This window comes from Cololabis saira, chromosome 19 (genome assembly GCF_033807715.1).
Source record: "Cololabis saira isolate AMF1-May2022 chromosome 19, fColSai1.1, whole genome shotgun sequence".
Taxonomy (NCBI): Eukaryota; Metazoa; Chordata; class Actinopteri; order Beloniformes; family Belonidae; genus Cololabis; species Cololabis saira.
The window spans coordinates 5,582,040-5,606,978 of record NC_084605.1 but is presented as its reverse complement, the minus strand read 5'-3'; the positions used below and the strand labels follow the sequence as shown (position 1 = coordinate 5,606,978).

General features: G+C 46.0%; 1 protein-coding gene across 1 annotated transcript in view; it reads right to left on the bottom strand.

Annotated features, from left to right (window-relative positions):
* Positions 1-20,618, bottom strand: part of stxbp4 (syntaxin binding protein 4) — an 82,909-nt gene extending 62,291 nt beyond the window's left edge. Inside the window, exons 1-2 of the mRNA XM_061707953.1 lie at positions 20,395-20,618; positions 12,928-13,039 (exon numbers count right to left, since the gene is read on the bottom strand). Coding sequence (XP_061563937.1) covers positions 12,928-13,039; positions 20,395-20,416 — 134 coding nt within the window. The 5' untranslated portion in view covers positions 20,417-20,618. The remainder of the gene's footprint in view (positions 1-12,927; positions 13,040-20,394) is intronic.
* Positions 20,619-24,939: the final 4,321 nt, after the last annotated feature.

Here is a 24,939-nt window from a genome sequence, read left to right as displayed (position 1 = left end):
AATAACATTATCCATCTTAAGAAGCAGCCACCAACCTATACTGCAGGGATATTCTACAACCACACACATCAACTCTCACGGTCAAATGACAAGCACAACAAACATTGGACTGAATTTACCAACACTGGCTTCTCGTTTTTATCGCCTCTAGATTTGCGCAAAACCAAATATCGAAAAAGAAACCCTGTAATGGAAACAGCACTCCCGAATATCGAATAAACCTTTTTACGCTTCCAGTCTTCCAAGTTTGGGTTAGATGGAGTGTTCGAGTTTCGGTCTCCATGGTAACTATTAATTCCCAGTCAGATCCACTAAAACTCTGAAGTCATCAACATGGCAACCACTGACTGCCAGTGAGAAAGAAACAGCTGATCAAACCTACTCAGACTTTCAGAGATTAATAAGAAAAGCTTAAGCAGTAAAGGTGAGACCTGGGAGATCCGTCGCCGCGGTCTCACTTCAGTTTCTACACAAACAAAATTCCGTCTGGCTTTGAAAATTTAGGTTTGACATTCTGATTGTCCTGATTGCTCACACCTGTGTCTATATACCACGTGTGCGAAGCGGCAGGGATGAGAATCAGCACCTCCAAAACCGAGGCCATGGTTCTCCACCGGGAAAGGGTGGGTGGAGAAGTCCTGCCTCAGGTGGAGGAGTTCAAGTATCTCGGGGTCTTGTTCAAGCGTGAGGGAACGATGGAGCGAGAGATTGACAGACGGATCGGTGCAGCGTCCGCAGTTATACGGTCGGTGTACCGGACCGTCGTGGTGAAGAGGGAGCTGAGTCGAAAGGCAAAGCTCTCGATTTACCGGTCAATCTACGCACCTACCCTCACCTATGGTCATCAACTTTGGGTAGTGATCGAAAGGACGAGATCGCGGATACAAGCGGCCGAGATGAGTTTCCTCCGCAAGGTGGCTGGACGCTCCCTTAGAGATAGGGTGAGGAGTTCGGTCACCCGGGAGGAGCTCGGAGTCGAGCCGCTGCTCCTTCACATTGAGAGGAGTCAGCTGAGGTGGCTTGGGCATCTGTATTGGATAGAGGTCTCCCTAGAGAGGTGTTCCAGGCATGTCCCACCGGGAGGAGACCCCGTCGAAGACCCAGGACACGCTGGAGAGACTATGTCTATCAGCTGGCCTGGGAACATATATATATATATATATATATATATATATATATATATATATATATATAGCAGGTGGTCTGAACCAGAGCTTCATCCTAGAGATGCTGCTATAGAGCTACGCTGCAGGGGGACACCAACATGACCCACTGAGTGGTGCCCATCACCCCTCTTTCTCTTTCCTTTCTCAGTTATTAATTAGAAATATTTCATAACCATCATTGTTCTCCATTGTTCTTTGTTGTGCTGGTCTGCCCCTCCTTTTCTCTTCTGTGCATGTCTGCAGGCCAGAGCTTCAGGAGCTGCATGCTGCCCTGCAGTCTCACCCTCTGACCACCTCAGTGTTGACCTCCACTTGTCTATGTTAACTTAGCAGAAACATTTTAGTCATCCAATCCCCCAAACAAGAGTCAGTGGCCACGGTTACATGATTAATTCTTAATTAATTATTCCGAATCAAATAATTCCGAATTAAACTATTTTCCTTCGAGTTTACATGGAAATAGTAATTCCGAATTGAGGTTTACATGGAAAACACGTTTTATCAGCTTTATCCAATTCCGCTTAAGGTCTGGGGGTTGGGAAGGTTCTGATTGGATAGGGGGGGGACCGGAAGTTACGTCTACCGGAAGAAAAACAAACGTAGCCGCTTAGCCACTACAACTTTGAAAAGCTCACAATTTTTATGTTTCCTGCCATCTGTTCTTTTAATTATTTCCAGGTCTTCCAAGCTATTTATTAAATAAATGGTCTCTGCTCTTGACCACCGTTTACTGCCATCTTGAAACTTTGTTTCTGTTGTGTCTCGTCAAAGGTGTTCAAGTTCAGTGTTTCATGTCATGTCTGTGTTCATTTCATGTACCTCCTGTTTTATTTTGATACTCAACTTCTCCCTTTCATTTCAAATCTTAACTTCCCCCTTTGTGTGATTTTCCCTCCACTGTGATTGTCAACTCCGCCCCTGATTGGTTCCACCTGTGTTCCCCTACCTCATGTATAAATAGTAGTGTCTCCCCGTCTTGTTGCCAGTTTGTTGCCTCATGTCGAGTGTAATCAAGTGTATCACGTCGCCATATTGTGTACTTCAAGTTTGTGGAAGATTGATCCTCCCTGAGAGTGCTTTTTGTTCTACCCTTTTGATCCTGCTCTGCAGCATTTTTGGTTCCTGCTTTTTCAAATAAATACTCTTTTGTTCCTGGAGTCGTGCATTTGAATCCTCCTTCGAGTCCTGGTCGTTACAGTTTCGAAAACAAGCCCAGCGCGGAATATAATCGTCATCGCGACAGACGGGCAAGGGAACGAGCAGCGCATAAAGACCTAAATTAATTTAAAGCGGAATGAGTGTATACATGATCGCGGAATTACTGTATTCTATTCGGATTTAAAATCGGAATAAACCAGCCACTTACTTCGGAATTAAGTTTAATTGGGAATGGCCATTTTCATTCGGAATTAGTTGTTTACACAGTAATTTTTACTGGTAATTTTACTTTACTTTTTAAACTTCCCATGTAAACTTACTGAATGTCAGAATTAGTTGTATGGCATTGGCAGAGCAGATTTGGGCACAACCCACAAATGCGTGTTCCTTACATATCTGTCATTTCATTTAAAAGTAAAAGGAAATAAACTGGCATTCTAATGGTATAAGAGTTATTGCTGACACGCACTGTTACAACAAAGAAATAATCTACCAAACAGTATAGATGTCTAATGCTGACCTGAAAAAAAATGGAATCTGTGTTCATCAGTCTGGACCAGCAGACCTGAAACCAACTTCCATCCATCCATCCATCCATCCATCCATTCACCCACCCACCCAATAGTTTTTCTTAATCCGTCTATAGTAACTTTCCATTAATGTTCTTTCCTGGATGATGTGTCTTGTCAAAGGTTTATAGAGCAGATTCATATTTTGAATGCTGTGTTTCAAACATAACTCTTCCCTCATTTGTTACAGGTTTGAAATGCGAAATCTAGACAAGAAATCATGTGACTTCAAGGGGTTGTGTGGAGGATTCGTTCGACAGCATCAGCTGTCATGTTCTCTCAGTTTCTGCTCAAGTTTGGTGTTGGAATTAAAACGGATCCCCTTGAGTTATAAAAGGGCGTCGGATGAATTAAAATGATCAGATATCTGCGCTGGACTTAAGTGGAACCCTCAGGACCAGTTCAGTTGATCTGGATTCTCCTGGAGGCCTGAGACTGAAGATTCTTCCTGCATCATGAGTTTATGTTGCCGTCAGAAAAAAGTATTTTCAAACATGAATGTCCTGACAACAGAAACAACAATAGCAGCAAACAAACCACAGAGACAAGGACGATGTCAAAAGAACAACATTTTAACTGATTTTCACACTTGATAATCTGCTTCACCTGACCTGATTACATCCTGATCAACCAAGAAGCTTCTGATACTGAGTTCTGAGTCGTGATTGGCCAGTTAATCAAATTGGATTTGAGCATAGCTTTAAAATACATCGACAAACCAAAAATCCAAACAAGCATTGGTTTGAGGTAATGAGCTGAAGGTTACCATCCTAACCTTCAGCAAGTAATATCGGTATGACATCACTGTCCGACAGAGGTGATGTATTCCCGCAGGTTGATATTTAAAGGGGGATGAGTGGCTTTTGAAACTCACCGATATTAATGAGGAAACGTCTCAGCAGGTTCTACCAGCTTTTTCCTGAAATGAAATCCAGCCTGGAAACTCCAGCTAAAGACGCAGGGCGGTTTAATCTCCGTCTCTGGATGTTTCCATGAGAGGAAGAGGACGAAACTGCAGCCTCGGAGGATTACCTTTCGGCGCTTGCATATTTAATCTGCTCCTGTCTGTTTGCCTGCTGCCGTACGTTCGAGTGTCAGGAAAAAGCAAAGAGGGGAACAAAAAGAGGATTCTCTGCACAGATGCACCACTTGCAATCTGCCAGGTTGAAATAAACCGAGCTTCCCTGTAAGAGGGCTCAGATGCTGCGAAGAGCTCAGTCTTCCTGGTTCCACCTCTAGAAATACCCAGAAAAAAGGTTTTCATGTTGTTTCTAGAAACCAGAAAAGGTTATGGTGATCATATGTTTAGTTGAGTAGTGTTTTCTTTTGTTATATGCTATTTGGTTTGCTTTATTTCTTGTTTTAGAGTCGTATTCCATGGGAGACGGAGGCAGGTGGAAGCAGCAACGGGATGACCGGGGGTGGGGGGGGGGGGACCGGGACTGCAGGCCAGCACGCAGCTCCCGAAGCTCCGGCCTGCAAACATGCACAAAAGAGAAAAAAGGGGGGCCAGCAGAAGAAACTACAGGAGCGATGGAAAAAAATGATAGCTATAATAATGATATAATATATCATATATAATATGATAGCTTATAATAAAAAAATGGAAATGGAGAAGAGAGGACGGGAAGAGGAGAGGAGAAGAAGGGTGAGGGCCGGCCCCCGTCTACTGGATGGCCGGTGGGGGGACGCGGGTGTCTTATCAGGGCCGGCTTTGCTGGTCCTGCCTCCTGGCTTCGGCCTCCGCTCCCCCTCTTGCCCCCCCTACACGATTCATACGCACATAGGCGAAAGGCGGGGGGTCCGGGTCGTGGGGGGCACTGTCCCGCGTGGCCCGGCACTCCCCGCCTCACGGTTTTAACAGCAAAATAGACACTGCACATTCAACACTTTATAAATACACTTGACAAGGACACGTAGTTCGGGAGGGGGGGGGGGGTCGGTGTCAATCGATACTTGGCCCTCCCTCCTCCCTGTTTTTACGGCATTAATCACATGCACTCAACACAAGGGGCGGGAGGGGGTCCCACATCACCCGCGTTCCCTCACCGGCCTGGGACAGGTGGGTCGGGTTACCCGGGCCTGGAGGGGCCCGCCGTGCAGCCTGGGGTGCCTTCTGGCGGTGCTGGACCCCCCCGGGGAGGGGGAAACGGTGTGTGATTGTATGTCTGTGTCGGTGAGAATGCGGTATGGAAGGGTCCTGCCATGGAGGATTTGAGCCTCCATTGGCAGGACATCAAAAACTTAATAATTTATCAATATTATATTATACAAAGATGGTTATTATTATTATTATTAGTAGTATTATTATTAGTATTATTATTATTATTATGTATAGTATATTATATTATTATTAGTATAGGTATCGGATAGGTGAATGGATGAATGAATGGGATGCCTGGGTCTGGGGCCCTCCGTTGTCGGGCCTGCGCGGGTGTCGCCTTGTTGGGGGGTTCCCTCTCTCCGGGCCCGTCTCCGGTCCCCCCCGCTGCCTCTACGGCGGGGCGCCCCTCTGGTCTTGGAGGGCCACTTTCGTGGGGGACGGGTGCGCCTGCCCGCGTCGGCGGCCGGGGCGGCTCTGTCTCTCCGGGCAGGCTGGCCCCCTGCCGGGTGGGGGTCGTTGGCCTGAAGGGTGAGGGCCTCCTGGCCGCGTGTCCGGCCCGGACCGGGTGGCCGGGGATTGCCTGGGTCGCGGTCCGCCGCCGCGGGATCCCTGGCTGCTTCTTTCCGCGCCGTGGGGGCCCCGCCCGAGGGCCCCCTCGGCCGCCGCCGGGTGGGGGGGGGGGGTTTTGAAACCGTGAGGCGGGGAGTGCCGGGCCACGCGGGACAGTGCCCCCCACGACCCGGACCCCCCGCCTTTCGCCTATGTGCGTATGAATCGTGTAGGGGGGGCAAGAGGGGGAGCGGAGGCCGAAGCCAGGAGGCAGGACCAGCAAAGCCGGCCCTGATAAGACACCCGCGTCCCCCCACCGGCCATCCAGTAGACGGGGGCCGGCCCTCACCCTTCTTCTCCTCTCCTCTTCCCGTCCTCTCTTCTCCATTTCCATTTTTTTATTATAAGCTATCATATTATATATGATATATAGCCACTATAGATACACTTCAGGTGGAGCTTTGTTTGGTTTATTACACACACACACACACACACACACACACACACACACACACACACACACACACACACACACACACACACACACACACACACACACACACACATACACACATACACACATACACACATATAGTCATTTAGTCACATGCATACACACACACACACACACACACACACACACACACACACACACACACACACACACACACACACACACGCATGATCATATACATACACACACATAGACATACACACTGGCTTGTTCACCTGCATGCTGGCTCTCTAGTTTTTGGGTTTAGGTAGCGGTAGCGATAGCTTAGCTCAGACTGCGATCAGATCTCAAGATTTGTCGATTGCTGTTCGTGTTTTGGTTGGCTCCGTGCCGGTTTCGTGCTTTGTTTGTGGTTTTTTGTTGCAGATTTCCAGTGCTTGACGTGTGTCTCCGTGTGTTCCTGCTTCCTGGATTGGCAGTGGATGTCGTCATAGTCCATAGTTAGTTCCATAGTAATGGTGCCTGATAGCAGAACGCCCGCCCTCCAAATCTACATTTGGATACTCTAGGAACTACGAGTAAACCTGCACTCCGAGAATGGAGAGCTCTGCCAGGAACATAAGGCACTATCAGGTCTTGCAAATAATGCGGAGCTAAGCCGTTTTGGGCTTTATATGCAAGTAATACAATTTTAAATTGTATTCTGAATTTTACAGGTAGCCAATGGAGTGACGCTAACACTGGAGAGACGTGGTCTCTCCTGCTGATTCCTGTCAGTACTCTTGCTGCTGCATTTTGGATCAGCTGGAGCCTATTCAGCAAATTACTTGGATATCCTACTAATAACACATTACAGTAATCTAGTCTAGAAGATACAAATGCATGAACTAGTTTTTCTGCATCACTCTGCGAGAGGATTTTCCTAATCTTTGCAATATTACGGAGAATTGGAAAAACGCTATTTTACAAACCTGATTAACATATGGTTTAAACGACAAATCCTGATCGAAAACAACACCAAGGTTTCTCACAGTTGCACTGGAAGCCATCGCAACACCATCTAATCCCTTCTAAAATGCTCTGGACCAAGAATGATAACCTCTGTTTTATCTGAATTTAGAAGCAAGAAATTTCCGGACATCCAGTCCTTGATGTCCCTAAGACATGCCTGAAGTTTAACTAACGGTTCTGTTTCATCCGGCTTCATAGACAAATAGAGCTGCGTATCATCAGCATAACAATGAAAGTGTATGCCGTGATTCTGGATTATACTTCCCAATGGCTGCATGTATAAACTGAACCACATTGGCCCTAGCACTGAACCCTGCGGAACACCATAACAGACCCTTGACTGTTCTGAAGAAACCTCATGTACATGAACAAACTGGAACCTGTCAGATAGATATGATTTAAACAAACGTAGAGCTGTCCCTTTAATCCCAACAACATGCTCTAACCTGTGCAGTAAAATGCCATGATCAACAGTGTCAAAAGCAGCACTGAGGTCCAGTAGAACCAGTATGGACACTAATCCCTTATCTGAGGCCATAAGAAGGTAATTCGTGACTCGAACCAGTGCTGTCTCTGTGCTATGATGCATTGCGAACCCTGACTGAAAAACTTCAAACAGATCCTTTCTATACAAATAGTCACATAACTGGCTTGAAACTACCTTTTCCATAATTTTAGATACAAATGGAAGGTTGGAAATTGGTCTATAATTAGCTAAGGTGTCTGGGTCAAGAGAAGGTTTTTTAAGTAAAGGTTTAATTACTGTAACTTTGAAAACCTGTGGTACATATCCTTAGTTTAGGGATAGGTTGATTTGGTCCAGTATTGTCGCACCAATAAGAGAAAAAACATTTTTGAATAGTCGAGTCGGGATGGGGTCTAACATACATGTGGTTGACTTAGCTCTATTGACGAGTGAGGTCAGCTCAGGAAGGTCTATAGGATCAAAACAGTCTAGAGTCAAGACAGAGTTTAGGGAAGTCGCTAAAGCTGAAGAAACGCCCACAACCGGCTGGTTGATTTCTTCTCTAATTCTCGTGATTTTACTGTTAAAGAAGCTCATAAAGTCTTCACTACTGAGAGCTGCAGGAATGCACGGCTCAACAGAGTTGTGACTCTTTGTCAGCCTGGCTACAGTGCTGAACAGAAAACGTGGGTTACTTTTGTTATCCTCTATCAACGTTGAATAATAAGCTGTTCTGGCTTTGCGAATGGCTTTTTTATATACTATTAGAATATCTTTCCATTCACGATAGGAGTCTACAGACTCACAACAGTACCACTTCCTTTCCATTTTACGCACGTTTCGTTTCAACATGCGGATATCTGAATTATACCAGGGAGTTAAGCTCCTGTGGCTAGAAACCCTCCTTTTCAAAGGAGCAGCTTCATCTAAAGCTGAATGCAACAAATCAGCAGTGTTACTAACAAGGAAAACAACATCTGCAGAGGTAAAACCCAGGTCACTGGCCTCGACTACTTCACTATTTTCCACTGTCGTAAGATGAGCAATGGCCTCCTTAGTTTAGCAATAGCTTCATCAGACAAACATCTGCTAAAGTAATACCTCCTATTTTGCACTTCAACATCGACACTTTTTGTGAGATACCCATTGATTCTAGAAGAGAATTGAAAGCTAATTTAAGATTATTGCTTTCAACATCCATATGAATATTAAAGTCACCCACTATGATGAATTTATCTGTACTGATCAATAATCCAGATAGCAAATCTGAAAATTCAGACAGAAACTGTAGATAAGCACCAGCAGGGGGCCGGTACACTACCACTAACACAACTGGCTTCTCTGATTTCCAGCTCGGAAATTTCAGACTAAGCGTGAGGCTTTCAAATGTATTATAATTGCACTTAGGTTCAGTTTTTGTTTGGAGACTGGAGTTATAAATTGCTGCGACTCCTCCGCCTCGGCCTGTGCTTCTAGGAATGTGATGATTAAAGTAGCCAGGCGGAGTTGATTCATTCAAACTAACATACTCTTCCTCCTGTAGCCATGTTTCTGTTAAACAGAAAATATCACTCCTCACTCACTCACTCATTTTCTTCCGCTTGTCCGTTCCCGGGTCACGGGGGCAGCAGCCTCAGCAGGGATGCCCAGACTTCCTTCACCCCAGACACTTCCTCCAGCTCTTCCGGGGGGAGTCCGAGGCGTTCACAGGCCAGCCGAGAGACATAGTCTCTCCAGCGTGTCCTGGGTCTTCCCCGGGGTCTCCTCCCGGTGGGACATGCCTGGAACACCTCCCTAGGGAGGCGTCCAGGAGGCATCCGGTACAGATGCTCAAGCCACCTCAGCTGACTCCTCTCAATGTGAAGGAGCAGCGGCTCTACTCCGAGCTCCTCCCGGGTGACCGAACTCCTCACCCTATCTCTAAGGGAGCGTCCAGCCACCCTGCGGAGGAAACTCATCTCGGCCGCTTGTATCCGCGATCTTGTCCTTTCGGTCACTACCCAAAGTTCATGACCATAGGTGAGGGTAGGTGCATAGATTGACCGGTAAATCGAGAGCTTCGCCTTTCGACTCAGCTCCCTCTTCACCACGACGGTCCGGTACATCGACCGCATAACTGTGGATGCTGCACCGATCCGTCTGTTAATCTCACGCTCCATCATTCCCTCACTCGTGAACAAGATCCCGAGATACTTGAACTCCTCCACCTGAGGCAGGACTTCTCCACCCGCCCGGAGAAGGCATGCCACCCTTTTCCGATGGTGTTTCATTTTTGGACTTCTGTGCTAGTCGCAGTTTGTCCATAACGAACACCATGTTCAGGCATAAGGGTGTCCATCAGTGCACGTGGCACCAGGACACCCTAGGCCGGAGGTCAATGATCGACTTTGTTGTCGTTTCATCTGACCTTCGGCCGCATGTCTTGGACACTCGGGTGAAGAGAGGGGCTGAGCTGTCAACTGATCACCACCTGGTGGTGAGTTGGATGCGCTGGCGGAGGGGGAGGTTGGACAGACCGGGCAGACCCAAACGGATTGTGAGGGTCTGTTGGGAATGTCTGGCTGTGCCCTCTGTCAGGGACATCTTCAACTCCCACCTCCGAGAGAGCTTCTCTCGGATCCCGGGGGAGGCGGGGGAAATCGAGTGGACCATGTTCTCTGCCTCCATTGTCGACGCGGCAGTTCAAAGTTGTGGACGCAAGGTCTCCGGTGCCTATCGTGGCGGCAATCCTAGAACCCGGTGGTGGACACCGGAAGTACAGGATGCCGTCACACTGAAGAAAGAGTCCTACCGGGCTATGTTGGCCGGTGGGACTCCTGACGCAGTAGATAGGTACCGGCATGCCAAGCGAGCCGCGGCTCGGGCAGTCCTGGAAGCAAAAACTCGGGTCTGGGAGGAGTTCGGGGAGGCCATGGAGGAAGACTTTCGGTCGGCCTCGAGGAAATTCTGGAGGACCGTTCGGCGCCTAAGAAGGGGGAAGCAGTACTCTGCCGGCACCGTCTACGGTGTGGGTGGGAAGCTGTTGACCTCGACTGGGGACATTGTCGGACGGTGGAAGGAATACATCGAGGATCTCCTCAACCCGACTAACATGCCTTCCACTGAGGAAGCAGAGGGTGAGGACTCTGGGGCGTGCTCATCCATCACCCAAGCCGAGGTCACTGAGGTATTTCGTAAGCTCCTCAGTGGCAGGGCACTGGGGGTGGATGAGATTCGCCCTGAGTACCTCAAGTCTCTGGATGTTGTAGGGCTGTCTTGGTTGACACGCCTCTGCGACACGTGGCAAACCGGGGTGGTGGTCCCTCTGTTTAAAAAGGGGGACCGGAGAGTGTGTTCCAACTATAGGGGGATCACACTTCTCAGCCTCCCTGGGAAAGTCTACGCCAGGGTACTGGAGAGGAGATTACGGCAGATAGTTGAACCTCAGATTCAGGAGGAACAATGCGGTTTTCGTCCCGGTCATGGAACACTGGACCAGCTTTATACCCTCCGCAGGGTGCTTGAGGGTTCATGGGAATTTGCCCAACCAGTCTACATGTTTTTTGTGGATCTGGAGAAGGCATTTGGCCGTGTCCCTCGTGTCATCTGTGGGGGGTGCTCAGTGAGTATGGAGTCCTGGGCCCTCTATTAAGGGCTGTCCGGTCTCTATATGATCGGAGCAGGAGTTTGGTTTGCATTGCCGGCAGTAGATCAGTCTTGTTCCCGGTGCATGTTGGACTCCGGCAGGGCTGCCCTTTGTCACCGGTCCTGTTCATAATTTTTATGGACAGGATTTCTAGGCGTAGCCAGGGGCCGGAGGGGATCCGGTCTGGGAGTCTCAGGATATCATCTCTGCTTTTTGCGGATGATGGTGTCCTGTTGGCTTCTTCGGACCGGGACCTTTAGCATGTGCTGGGGCGGTTTGAGGCCGAGTGCGACGTGGCAGGGATGAGAATCAGCACCTCCAAAACCGAGGCCATGGTCATGGTATAACATCACTTCTGCTCTCTGTAATTATATCGTTTACTAACAGAGACTTGGAGCTTAACGATCGTATATTCAGTAGTCCGCATCTAATTTTTTGGTCTCTTATTGGTACCAAATGTGCATTGGTTTTAATTTTTACAAGGTTATTTTGGTTAACGCCTCTATAACGCCGCACCTGGTGAACTTTTGGAGGGCGGGGAACTGCAACCACTTCTATATTGCTAGGCACCTGGTTAGAGTCGCCAATTACATCATGTAATCCTACAGTTTTAGAGTCACCAATTACATAATGCAATCCTACAGTTTTATTGCCAGGCGTTGGTCCTCAGGAAGCAGCAGAGAAGTGTGTAAGACTGCAGCTCTGCATCCTGGCCTGGACCCTGCATTGTCAGGGGGATTGTCTAATAAAACTGGCCAAATTACTAGAGACAAGAGCTGCACCGCCCCGCCCTTCTAATCAGACCGGGCTTTCCCCAAAACGTCTCCCAATTGTCAATAAAGCCCACGTCGTTTTCTGAACACCACCACGACAGCCAGCGACGGAGCGAGAGCATGCCGCTAAACATGTCATCGCTGGTCAGATTGGGGAGGGGACCAGAGAAACCTACGGAGTCCGACATGGTTTTGGCGTAGTTACACACCGAGAGAATATTCATTTTAGTGACTTCCGACTGGCAAAGACGGGAATCCTTAGCTCCGACATTGATGATAACTTTACCAAATTTACGATTACTTTTTGCCAGCCGTTTCAAATTTGCTTCAATGTCGCCCGCTCTGGCCCCCGGGATGCACCTAACTATGGTCGCTGGAGTCGGCCTCACATGCCTGACTATGGAGTCGCCAATCACCAGGGTCACTTCTCAACGGGTGTGTCGCTGAGTGGGGAAAACCGGTTAGACACATGAAGCGGGTGGTGGTGTTCCATGCGCCCTTTAGGACTGCGCTTCCTCCGAACTGTCACCCAGCCGCCCTGCCTGGCCGGCTGCTTGGGAGCTGCAGGGGAGCGGCTAACAGCTGCTGCTACAGGCCGGTCCGTCGCTAACTTAGCCTGGCTAGCTGACGAGTCTACGGGACTATGATCAAGTTGGCGGAACCGGACCTCTAACTGACTGAGCCTCGTCTCCAGCCCTGCAAATAAACTACACTTCAAGCACTTACCGTCTTCGCTAAAGGAGGCAGAGGAATAGTTAAACATTTCACACACTGAGCAGCAAGGCGGTGAAACGGTGGGATAAGGGGAGGCCATGCTAAGAGTCTAACAGAGGCTAACAGACAGAGAATGTATCGGTGATTGGTGAAAATGAAAGTTGTGGAAAAGAAAAATGTGCGAGTGTTGAAATAAAGACAGAAATTTACCAGATATAGTACTATTTTACCAGAAAACAATCTAAGTTTAGACAAAAAAGTCGGGAGAGATCAAAGCCTGCAAACGCTGTGCAACGGCAACACCAGGAAGTGACGTGATGCGTGACACAATACGTTACCCAATCAGCAAGCAAGCAGCCTCAGCCATCAAGCCCGTCATTGTCCACACTCTGAGGAAAGCGGGAGAACCGCCGAAACTGTCAGACGGAAGGTAAGAAGTCGGAACTTTGTCTGGAAAAAAGAAACCTTACGATATCTATCTGAAGACATAATGAACACAATACAACTAAAACAAAAGTTGTTGGATTTTATTTTGGCAGCAGAATGTTTGAAGACCCAGAAGCTGAATCTGACCCTGAGTGGCAACCACAGAAAACTGAGCTCCTTATCAAAAATCAACTGTTTGATGACAAAGTGCCAAATCCAGATTGAAATGTGGTATCGGATCATTCAGATCTCTGATTTGGGTCAGAATGTCCCTCTGACCAGTGCAGGTTTCCTCCCAGCAGACCATTAAACTTGCTACCGGCTGTGTGCCACGCCAAGCCTTAAACCAGGGCTGACAAACTGCTTCTATGGTCAGTGTTCCTGGGGTTCCTACTGTCAATCACACCCAGTATATCAGCTCTATTATTCCAGTATTCAGCAGCTGGAACTTCTTCAACTCAGGTCATACACACACCTTCACCCACCTCCAACTTTCCAAACTGCTCCCAGTGTGGAGTTGACCACAGCTTGCTAACAAGCGTAGCCATGGCAGTTAATGCCACAGAACAAGGGATTGCTGTGTTGTCAGGTTTGGATGATATAATATCTGTTTCCTCTCTGGCAATGGTCCTTCTCACTGACTGAGTTGGATTTTCTCCGTCTTAATGAAACCTGGCAACGACCTAATGACTTCTCACAGCTGAGCAATGCCAACCCCTCTGGGATATCGCAATGTTTTACCGTGAGAAGTAGAGGGTTTCTCTGTCCGCCAAAACTCAATAAGGACTTTATTAACACATGTTGTATAGTTTTAGCACATCTCTGCTCATCAACAACAAAATGAATCCGGTTGGGTGATTTTAACATTCATATGGTCAATGTCAATAATCCACTCACTAAGGACTTGTGCTCTACTCTGGATTGTTTTGGACTCCAATGACAATATAAACGTTTCTACTTAGTAAGACTTGATCTGTTGTTCTGATGCCACATCCCATAATATAACTACATCTGATCTGCCAATCTCTGGCCACAAACCCATCAATCAATGCCGACTTCCTCTTGGTCATGTACCATCTAGTTTTGTAACATTAAGGACCTTAATTTATCAATGTTTTCCGCTGCCATTGACCGTTTCTCCTGTGTTAGTCGTCTCTTCTTCTGATGAACTGGTTCTCATTTCAGTGATGGCCTCCACAGTCTTCTCTCCCTGTCCCCACTCAAATCCTGAACTGTTACCATTACTCAGGATCTGGACCTCCGTCAAAGGAAAGCTAAGGTAACAAAGGACTGGACTTACAATTAATAAAGATCTGTTTAACTCCCATATTCTCCATTATAAAAATGCTCTAAATCTACTTACGGTTCTGGACTCATTAGCTCTGGCAATGGAAACCCGAGGGTCCTGTGTCCAGACTCCCTCCCACAAGATCTCTAACCTCATGTTGCTATTCCTTGTGGTCGTTCGTAAAATTATACAGGAATCCGTCAACAACTTGGTCAACACAACCGCTGGTTCACTCCTATGCGTTTTCTCTGCTTTCTCTTCCTCCCTTTCAGTCTTTACCCTCCCAGCAGCTGATGGCATGTCAAAGCTGATTGTGAAACCAAAACCCTAACCCCATCTTCAAACTACTGGTTAAAACCTGCCTTCTTTTTCTTTATTGCCTCATTGAAAGCATTTATCCTCCTACATATCTGACATTCTTCCCCCTCCACTTACAGTAAATCAGCTGCTATCAACTCCCACACTGACTACGTTTACATGCAGTCAAAATTCAGGTTAAGGTCAATATTCCAGTTACTGAAACATTTTGAATAATCTGTTTCCATGCGTGAGCAAACAGGGTTATCCCTGTATACATGGTAATTAATCATTTCGGATATCTCCATCAAACCAAACGTCATGACGCAATTCCCGTAATTTCCACTTCTTCTTCCTGTATCCAAATCCAAAACAACAACAATAACAGCAGCAAGGTGGATAATGAACAGCCCAGTAGAAGTCGTTTTGTTTCTCGGCCCTTTAGTTCGCCTTTTTCAGCGTCTTCCAGCGGAGCTTGATCTGGTCTGCCGTTCCTACAAATGCTGCTTCGCGCAACTTTTTGCTCACCTTTTCGTAAATCTCACTATCCCGGTACTTTCTAACGTCTACAAATGCCAAAATGTTCACATCTTTCATTACATTTATGAAGTGATTAGTCTCCTCCTCACTCCAAAAGTGTGGCGTGGTCTTGCGTCTCGCCATGTTTATAAGAACTTCCTGGACTCAAAAGACCAAGATTCCTTGCAAAAAGAACAAGCGCAGAAATCAAATTCCTTGTTAGGCTATACATGACCGAATATTCGGGTTTTAAAAGGAGTAACCCAGGGGTCATATTCAGGTTTTTAAAAACCGGAATATGAGCAAATTCCGGTTATTCAAAGGGGTTATTTGTTTTTACATGGCCGTGCAAAACCGGGTTATTGCTAATATTCCGGTTAGAAAAGGGTTATTGACTGCATGGAAATGTAGTCATTGAGGAAACCGGGGACTGATTAAGTTAACTTTAATAACTTTTGTCCCATCAATAATTATAATAATCATCTATCAGAATAAGTGAAAAATAACTCAACTGGTTTAAATCACATATTTCTGGTCACATGCAGTTCATACAAATTTCAGTTCACACTCTTTTCCAGTGACCACATGTGTTCCTCAGGGTTCTTTACTTGGACTTCTTCTTTTCATCATTTTTTTTAACTTTCTGTTGGTAATCTTGAGTAAATTTAACATCAACTTCCACTGTTATGCTGATGACGCTTTGTGTCCACCAAACCCTCCTCATCACTGTTGTAACCTCCCTCACTTCAACCTCACATATGTTAAATCCTGGTTTCCCTCCAATTTCCTAAAACTCAACAAGGAGAAAAACTGAGGTTCTGCTTGTCGGCTCTGAATCCACTCTTCCAAAATGTGACTCCTTTTAAATCATAGTCAACAATGAGAACCTGTTGTCATCCTTTACAGCATTCACTTATTTACATCACATATTAAAAAAATGTAGATGTTCAAAACTGTCACAATCACAAAATCACAATCAATGCATATAATCGTCTAACTTTGTAATTTTATAACTAATCTCATGTGAGTTTTTCTTAAATAATCTGATTTTTTTTGTGCGTCATATTTATTGTACATGAGATGTCTGCTCCGCTTACTTTTACCTTTTGAAATATCAGCCATCTTTGCCTGTTGCAGTCACTTATGAATGTTGCTAACTTGGTTCATGGTCTAGTTACATCTCGTCTTGACTTGTGTAACGTCCTCCTCTCTGGTCTTCCTCTCAAATCCGTCAACACACTTCAACTGGACCAAAACTCATCGTCGTCTCCGTAGTCCACCAACTTAACCAGGTATCAGTCATATGTACGTAGAACTCTTACTTCTCCAGTTAACGGATCATAAATACTAATATATCTGCTCTTTTGGACCTTTGACAATGTATCTGTATCTTCATCCTCTCTTTCCTATCTCTCTTTTATTGCTCTACCTGGCTGGTCTTCCAGGTCCTGATCAAGGTTTCTTCCCTCTTAAAAGGGAGTTTTTACCTTTTATTATGTAATAATTGTTCTGGGTCTCTGAAAAGCATCTAAAGACAACGTCAGAGGCGATGCTTGTGTGAAAGAGCCTTTAGAGTTGGGAGAGGTTCAGACATCCAGGAGAGTCTATGAGTCGCCGGTCCTCTACAAGAAGAGCCAGTAGAGATGGTCTGGACATCTGGAGGATTCCCCCTGGACGCCTTCCTCGGAGTTGCTGGAGACGTGTCCAACTTGGGGGAGGCCCCAGGGAAGAGCTTTCCTTCCTTGGCCTGGGATTGCCTCGATAATCCCCCAGAGGAGCTGGAGGAGCTGGTCGTGTCCCAATACCTGAGTGTCCCTCTCTCCTGCCGAGGCTGCTGCCCCAATGACCCGGTGGTGGATAAGTGGAAGTTAATCCCAATTAACCATGTCAAATGCATCCAAACTAGTCCATGCTTTAAAGGGGACCTATTATGAAAAACACGGTTTTTCTTGCTTTAACATATATAAAGTGGTCTCCCCTCAGCCTGCCAACTCAGAGAAGGAGGAAAGCAACCAAATTCTGCAGTGTCTGAACAGCCGCCCAGATGAGCCATCCAGTGTGATGTGGATCTACGAGCCGTTCAGATTCTGTGCATTTTCGTTACATAACCAAAATGCAAACCACGGCCACAACTATAAAACCGTGTAACTGCATGCGAGCGTCCGACTATCGTAGCACTGCGTGACATCGGACGCTCTCTGTCCATCTCCCTCCAGCAGCTGCCACTTTATTGAGGTTTTTGTAGTGAAATGAGGAGGAATCATAGAGATAACTTCTCATTTCAATTAACTGGATCAGCCGTTCCTCATCCATGACTGTTTCCTACAGCACTTTCAACCGGCGTTCAACGCGAGCGGCAGGAAGAAAATAGAAGCAGGGCGTCCGACAATTTCATCTCAAAACGGTGCGCCGCGCCGCATCGCGTCGCGTTGCTGCGTTTCTGCGTCGCGGCATCGTAGGGTACGCTGTACCCTACGGCATAGGCTCTGCGTCGATTTAACGCAGGACCATAATTCAGGCTTAACTCCGCCGGCCGGAGCTTCCCCCATTTTTTCATAGCAATGTATATCGTCATTCAGGCAGCCAATCAGCACAGAGCCTCATTATCATAGCCCCGCCCACTCAGAATCCTGCATAGATAATGAGGTTAGAGAATGGGAAGATAAAGACATTCCTCAGAGGCTGAATTTCTAATTTATTTAGCAAAAACAATCAAAAGCTTGTTTTTAAGACATTCAAGGCCTGTTTAAAATAGGGATTAGACGCCATAATAGGTCCCCTTTAAGTAATGTTTCTTTAATATTGTCTTGAGTTTGGGATCCTTTACTAACCCTAGTTTGGGCCTCATCTATAATAGGATTTGATTTCACTGTTTGCAATAATTTAGCTAGAATAGAGGTAAAGAGCTTGTAGTCAACATTTTAAATTGATATTCTAATCTGCTAGCTCATTTGCTGGTGACATGTCCCTCACATCCTCTGTTTCCTGTCGGGGGGTTTGATCCCCACCTCTCTTTTGGCACCCATATTCAACACCTTGTAGTATGCACCGTCCTTCCCATTCCTGGTGCTGAAAAGCTTGGCCATGGCTTCGTCTCCTCCAGGCTGGATTACTGCAACACGATTCTTATTGAGATTCCTGGTAGGAGTTTCCAGAGGCTACAACAAAACCCAGGACTGTGCTGCCAGGATCCTGACGAGGGTGCAGAAAACTCAGGGCATCGCACACAAACATGACTTTCACTGGCTTCTGCTTTGGTCCAGTTTCTCTATGGTGGTACAAACCTACAAAGAGCCCCTGCTCAGCGAACATCCACCATTAAATTAATTCCGGTCTTTCTTTCTGCTCGTTCCCTCGCCCGTCTGTCTCCATGACGCTTTTAATCCGCGCTGGGCTTGTTTTCGAAACAAAGTTTCAAGATGCAGCACGCAGTAAACGGTGGTCAAGAGCAGAGACCATTTATTTAATAAATAGCTTGGAGGACCTGGAAATAATTAAAAGAACAGATGGCAAGAAACATAAAAATTGTGAGCTTTTCAAAGTTGTAGCGGCTAAGTTCGTCTTTCTTCCGGTAGTTTAACTTCCGGTCCCCCCCCTATCCAATCAGAACCTTCCCAATTCCCAGACCTTAAGCGGAATTGGATAAAGCCGATCAAACGTGTTTTCCATGTAAACCTCAATTCGGAATTACTATTTCCATGTAAACTCGAAGGAAAATAGTTTAATTCTGAATGATTTAATTCGGAATAATTAATTCCGAATTAAAAAACATCATGTAACCGTGGCCACTGACAACAACCCCCCGCCAGATGTGGAGGGGCATCCAAGCAATTACTAAGGACAAAGGCCAGAGATCCTGACCCCTGACATCCCTACACTCATACCCCTTTGCCACCAAACTGGTTCCAGGTTCTGGTTCTGGGCCAATGCTGAGCAACCAGACTTTCTGTTTCCACTGACAAAGAACTGGCTCCGGGCCAGAAAACCTGGTTCCAAGGTAGCACCAACTCTTTGCTGGTCTAGAGGAAAGAACCGCTTACGTAAGCGGAGGGGGTGGAGTTATTAAGACCAACAGCAATAGCAAGACTGGGAGATGGAGACATTTTCAAATAAGCGACGAAGTATGGATCCAGTGAAGCAGCATTGGTCTGTGGAGGAAATAACCTGTCTTTTAGCGATGGATCTTCCGTTTTGTGATCACAATGCAAACGCAGGGACCTCACTGACGTTAACAGTGACGTAATGACGTGGCTCCCCTTACCACCCAAGCTATGAAAAATCTAACCGGTTCTCAGCTGGTTTGCAAGTCGAACGAGTTGTGAACCAGCACTGGACCAGAACCAGAACCCTGGAACCGGTTTGGTGGAAAAGGGCTATTATTGTCCCCAGTGAAAGGAGTAATAAGTACCGCTCATACTGTTTGAGCAGCGCCACACCCATGTACTGAGCAAAACCACAGCATCACTGAGCAAATGCTTAGTAGCAGATATTGACTCAAACATGGGACACAAATCAAGAGAAATATCCAGTTGGTACAAATACCAGATAATAAAGGTTCACTTAGTGTGGGATCAATGTTGGACTTAGGGTGTTAATATTTCTGTTCAGTGTATATCAAATAAAAGTAATTTTATAGTTTGGTTCCTGAAAAACCTTCTAAAAGCTCCCCTCAACCAGAACATTAATCCTGGTCCAGTGAACGGTGAAAAACACTAACACAAATCCAGTCTAGAACCCAAGTTCAGACGACATGAATCCCAACAGATACGAGCTCTACACGTGGAAGATTTGGTCACATTTCATTCACTCTGCTCTGGTAATGTGAATATTAATCTTTAAAGGATTTTTTTTTTATTTAGATTTGAATTGTTCTCGATTATACATGTTCTTTTAGTGCAGAAATCTCAGGAACCGAGCGAGTCCTAAACACTTTGGTGGAAACTCAAGAGTCTGACGGTAAACTGTACGAAGCAGGAGCTCATTTTTAATTGTTGTTTCCGACTTATGTGACCCAGAACGGGCTCAAGCATGCAGACTTAAACTGCAGGCATCTGTCATGTAAATCTACGCCCACTTCAGAGGTCCCTGACCCACATGGAGGAGGAGGAGGAGGAGTGGGCATGCGCCGAGGTCAGGTAAACAAAGCAGAGTACATCTGGAGGGTCCCCAAAGGACGTTAGGGGGGACAAGGGGAGGAGGGACAAGGGGTTACAATCAGCTCACCAGTACAGCGGGGACAGACCACCAGGGAGGGCTAGGGGGGGGTTCAGCTCACCAGTACAGCAGGGACAGACCATCGAAGCGCTCCGCGTCCTGAGGCAGGAACGGCATCACACCAGCATACGCTCACGACCCGACTGATTCACGCACCAGAACACAAACAGAAAAGAGAAATAAAACAGCAGCGCGAGGCTGTGCAGGTTCAGAGGAGATGAAAGGACACAGGCTCAGTGTGAGCGCGCGGGGGGGAGCGCGCTGAAATCCGCTAATCCAGGCTCATGGCCGTCCATCACACACACATGCATGCGCAGCACACGTCAGGAGGTAGAGACCTCTCCACCTCCGCTGCACACGTTTAAAAACAAGTGCGCGCACTGCGTGGATCTGTGCTGATGCGTGACGTGCAGCAGGTGAATGGTTGGAGACTGATGGCTGGATTAGAGAGCAGGAGACTCGCAGCCACCAGCCTCTGGACGTGTGCGTTACCACAGAGAGGATATCATTTTGGTGAATGAGGACAAATACATGAAGCGGTGTAAAACCCTGCAGTTCCAAGGAATGAAGTACCGTTGTTCAGAGCAGCTGTGGTCCCGGTTCTGTTTGCTGTGGGACACATGGACACTCTTCTACCACAGTTCGGGGTCCGCCAGTTCATAGTTCGGTAACACTTGTTGGTTTTTCACAAATAAAAAATAGAAAAATGTCACGTTTCATTGAAGTTGGTGAAAGCAACACTGGCACTGATACCCCTTTTCCAACAAACCGGTTTGAGGGCTGGTTCTGGTCCAGTGCTGGTTCTGGTTCACAACTTGTTCAACTTGCCAACCAACTGAGAACCGGTTTGCTTTTCCACAGTTCGGGTCCTAAGGGGAGCCACTTCACTGTAAACGTCAGTTATGTCGCTGTGTTATTGCGAAAGTTGAAGCAACAACAAGGTATTTGCTCTAACAGGACTTGGTCCACGTAGCTCCTCCGTGGACACATCTCTAAAAGACAGGTTGTCTCCTCCTCAGACCCATGATGCTTTGCTGCATCCAGATTAATTCTTATTTGAAAATGTCTCCATCTCCCAGTCTTGCTGTTGCCGTTGGTCTTAATAACTCCGCCCCCTCTGCTTATGTAAGCGGCTCTTTCCTCTAGTCCAGCAAAGAGTTGGAACTGGGGTTTCTGTCCTGGAACCAGTTCTTTGTCAGTGGGAACAGAAAACCCGGTTCCAAACTCAGCACTGGCCCAGAAGCAGAACCAGCCCTGGAACCGGTTTGGTGGAAAAGGGGAACGCAATAGTGTGGATGCCTTCCTCCACGATAGTGACGTGAGGCTGCCAATGTTCGCTGGGATTATGACTAGGAGGACGGGGCACTTCAACAGTTGTTGAGCTCTCCAAGTTGCAGGGGGTGAAGGCACGTCTGCCTTACATCTCATTCTCGAGGCCCGCTACCACATGCTAAAGAAGCCATGTCCAAGTCCACCAGGTAGGCCTGGAAGGTGTGCCAGAGGCGAATGGGGTTTATGTGAACCTCATTATGGTTCCCAAGGGGATGTGGGGCCACAACCACCCACTGTTTCAGCAGTCAGTGGTTCACAAGATGGCTGTTGAGCAGTTTGGACTGGTCAGGACCGCATTCGTTAATGCCATGAGTAGGGTTGCCACCCGTCCCGTAAAATATGGAATTGTCCTTTATTTGAGAAAAAAATGTTGCGTCCCGTATTGAACTAATACGGGACGCGATTTGTCCCGTGTTTTCATTAACGCCCCATACACACGTCTGTCACACACACATCAACACTGAATTTAACAATAATGAACAAAATAAAACACAGGAAAGATTAAGTCCAGCAAAATCTTTGTGGCGGGACAACAGGACCCGCTGTGCCAGTGCCCAGATCTTTCTATGTGCCAGACAGCGGGGAGGACTCGGGCTTCACCAAGTAGGGGTTGGGAATTGGGAGTTAAAAGTTGCGTTCCGTATTGAACCAATAAGGACATATATTATGCTCTTATTTATTGATGTAATAATATACAGGTGAAGGTCGGAAAATTTGAATATATTGGAAAACGTCATTCGTAGTAAATTTAACTAAAGGTGAAACAAATATTTTATTTCCCCACTAGATTCAAAGTGAGATATTTCAAGCCTTTATTTGTTATCATTTTGGTGATTATGAGTCACAGTTTATGAAAACCCCAAATAAAAAATAAATTAGAGAATATTTTATGAAATCAATAAACAATTCCATCATCAAAATTATAACAAATAATAATATATTACCTAAGACTAGGTAATATATTAGTTTCACCTTTTAAGTTGAATTATTGAAATAAATTAACTTTTACACCATATTCTAGTTGAATTATTGAAATAAGTTAACTTTTACACCATATTTTAGTTGAATTATTGAAATAAATTAACTTTTACACCATATTCTAGTTGCATTATTGAAATAAATTAACTTTTACACCATATTCTTCACCTGTAGTTATATTCTACATCTGGGCTTATGTGGACGTACACAGCATAGGAGGCTATTTCAGTTGCTAGTATGGTTGGCTGTCTGTACAGTCATGCGAGTTCAATGCTATTAAAGCACTTTAAACTTTAAATCAAAGCATTTTGTTTTTTCATATAAAATAAATACATTTTTATGCAGTTTAGAAGTTTTGGGGCTTTTTTTTGGCTCCTGTGCTGCTGAAATCGGGGTGTCTCTTATTTCTATTTCTGAAAGGTGGCAACCCTAGCCATGAGGGACTTGGGTACTGATGACATGTGCCGGGAGACTGAGTCAACCTGTCCAGTTAAACAACCTGGAACAGGACCAGGAGTTTGTTCTGAGTGGACAGGACAATACAGGCCGTAAATCATAGGGACTTCACATTCCTCAGGTTTGGACAGAAGACTCGGCTCTGTCTTTGACCTGGGAGAACCGGCCGGCATGGACACCACTGTGTCCGTCTCTGTCCAGTCGGCATGTTCAGTTATACACAGAAGGCTTGACGAGACACAGGCGCGGATGATGAGGGCAGATGGGAACAAGGGAAGTCAAGACATTATTGAGGCCCCGTTTACAAGTTGCAAAAATTGTGGTGTTTTCATGCGTTTTGGCCGTTCGTTTACACGAAAATGAAGCTCAAAGTCACCAAAAACAATAATTTCTGAAAACTCTGGCCAAAATGGAGATTTGCAAAAACTCCGTCTTCACGTTTGCTTGTAAACAGAGGGAAACGGACATTTAGGTTTCAGAACGTCACATTATGCGACAGAAACTCCAAACTTCCAATCTGGGAGGCTGACACCACCTCCACCTTTAAAACTAAACTTAAAACCTTTCTGTTTAGTAAAGCCTATAGTTAGTGTTGGTAAATCTCTAGGTAGTGTAAACTCTAGTGTGTTAGAGTCAGTAGTCATAGTTGCAGCTATAGAACAATACTATAATAGTTAGTCTCAAATATAGCTTCGCGGTAGATATGCTGCTATAGGCCTATGCTGCAGGGGGGACCGACATGATCCGCTGGGCGGAGCCTCTCACTCTTCTTCTCCTCTCCTTTTCCCTTCCTCTCTTCTCCATTTCCATTTTTATTTATTATAAGTATATCATAGCCATCATTTTTGTCCATCGCTCCTGTAGTCCCTTTTGCCGGCCCCCCTTTTTTCTCTTTTGTGCATGTTTGCAGGCCGGAGCTTCGGGAGCTGCGTGCTGGCCTGCGGTCCCGGTACCCCCCCCCACCCACGGTCATCCCGCTGCTGCTTCCAACTGCCTGCGCCCCCCCCTCTGGTCATCCCGTTGCTGCTTCCACATGCCTGCTGTGTGCTGCTGACGTCCCCGACCCTCCCAGTTTGGCCTTCGGCAGGAGGGTCCCCCCTTATGAGCCTGGTCCTGCTCAAGGTTTCTTCCCTCCTAAAGGGGAGTTTTTCCTTGCCACTGTTTGGCTTAAGGTTTTTCTCCCACTAGGGGAGTTTTTAACTCCCATTGTTTATGTAATAATTGCTCGGGGGTTTATGTTCTGGGTATGGGTCTCTGGAAAGCGTCTAGAGACAACATCTGTTGTATTAGACGCTATACAAATAAAATTGAATTGAATTGAATTAGTGTCATGGAAATTATGCTATGTTCACAATGTTTCACCACATAAGAATATTATTTGGAACAATGGTAATATTACTGTTAATAAGAAAAGTTTATATAAAGAAAACTGGATTCAAAAAGATATTATCTTTGTAAAAGAATTGTTTGATGAAAAGGGTGGTCTTCGTAGCTATGAAAACTTCATTAAAGCCAGGTCTTTTCCGATCACATACAAAGAATTCGCATCGGTTATAAAAGCTATACCCTCAGGTATAATTGAATCAATGAAACGTCACTATAGCTATCAAAATGTTAAAATTCAAATGCCACGTTTAATGATTAGAGGTTTAGATTTAACAGACAGAAAGTGTACAAACAAACATATAAGGAAGGTTTTCCATGGTTACGATAAGATTCCACCCAGAGGAAAATGTTTTTGGAACTCACAATTAGATAACATAAACTGGCGTAAAGCTTGGTTGTGTCCCTTTAAATTTTGTATCTCTAATAAGATCAGAGAAATTCATTTTAAAATTTT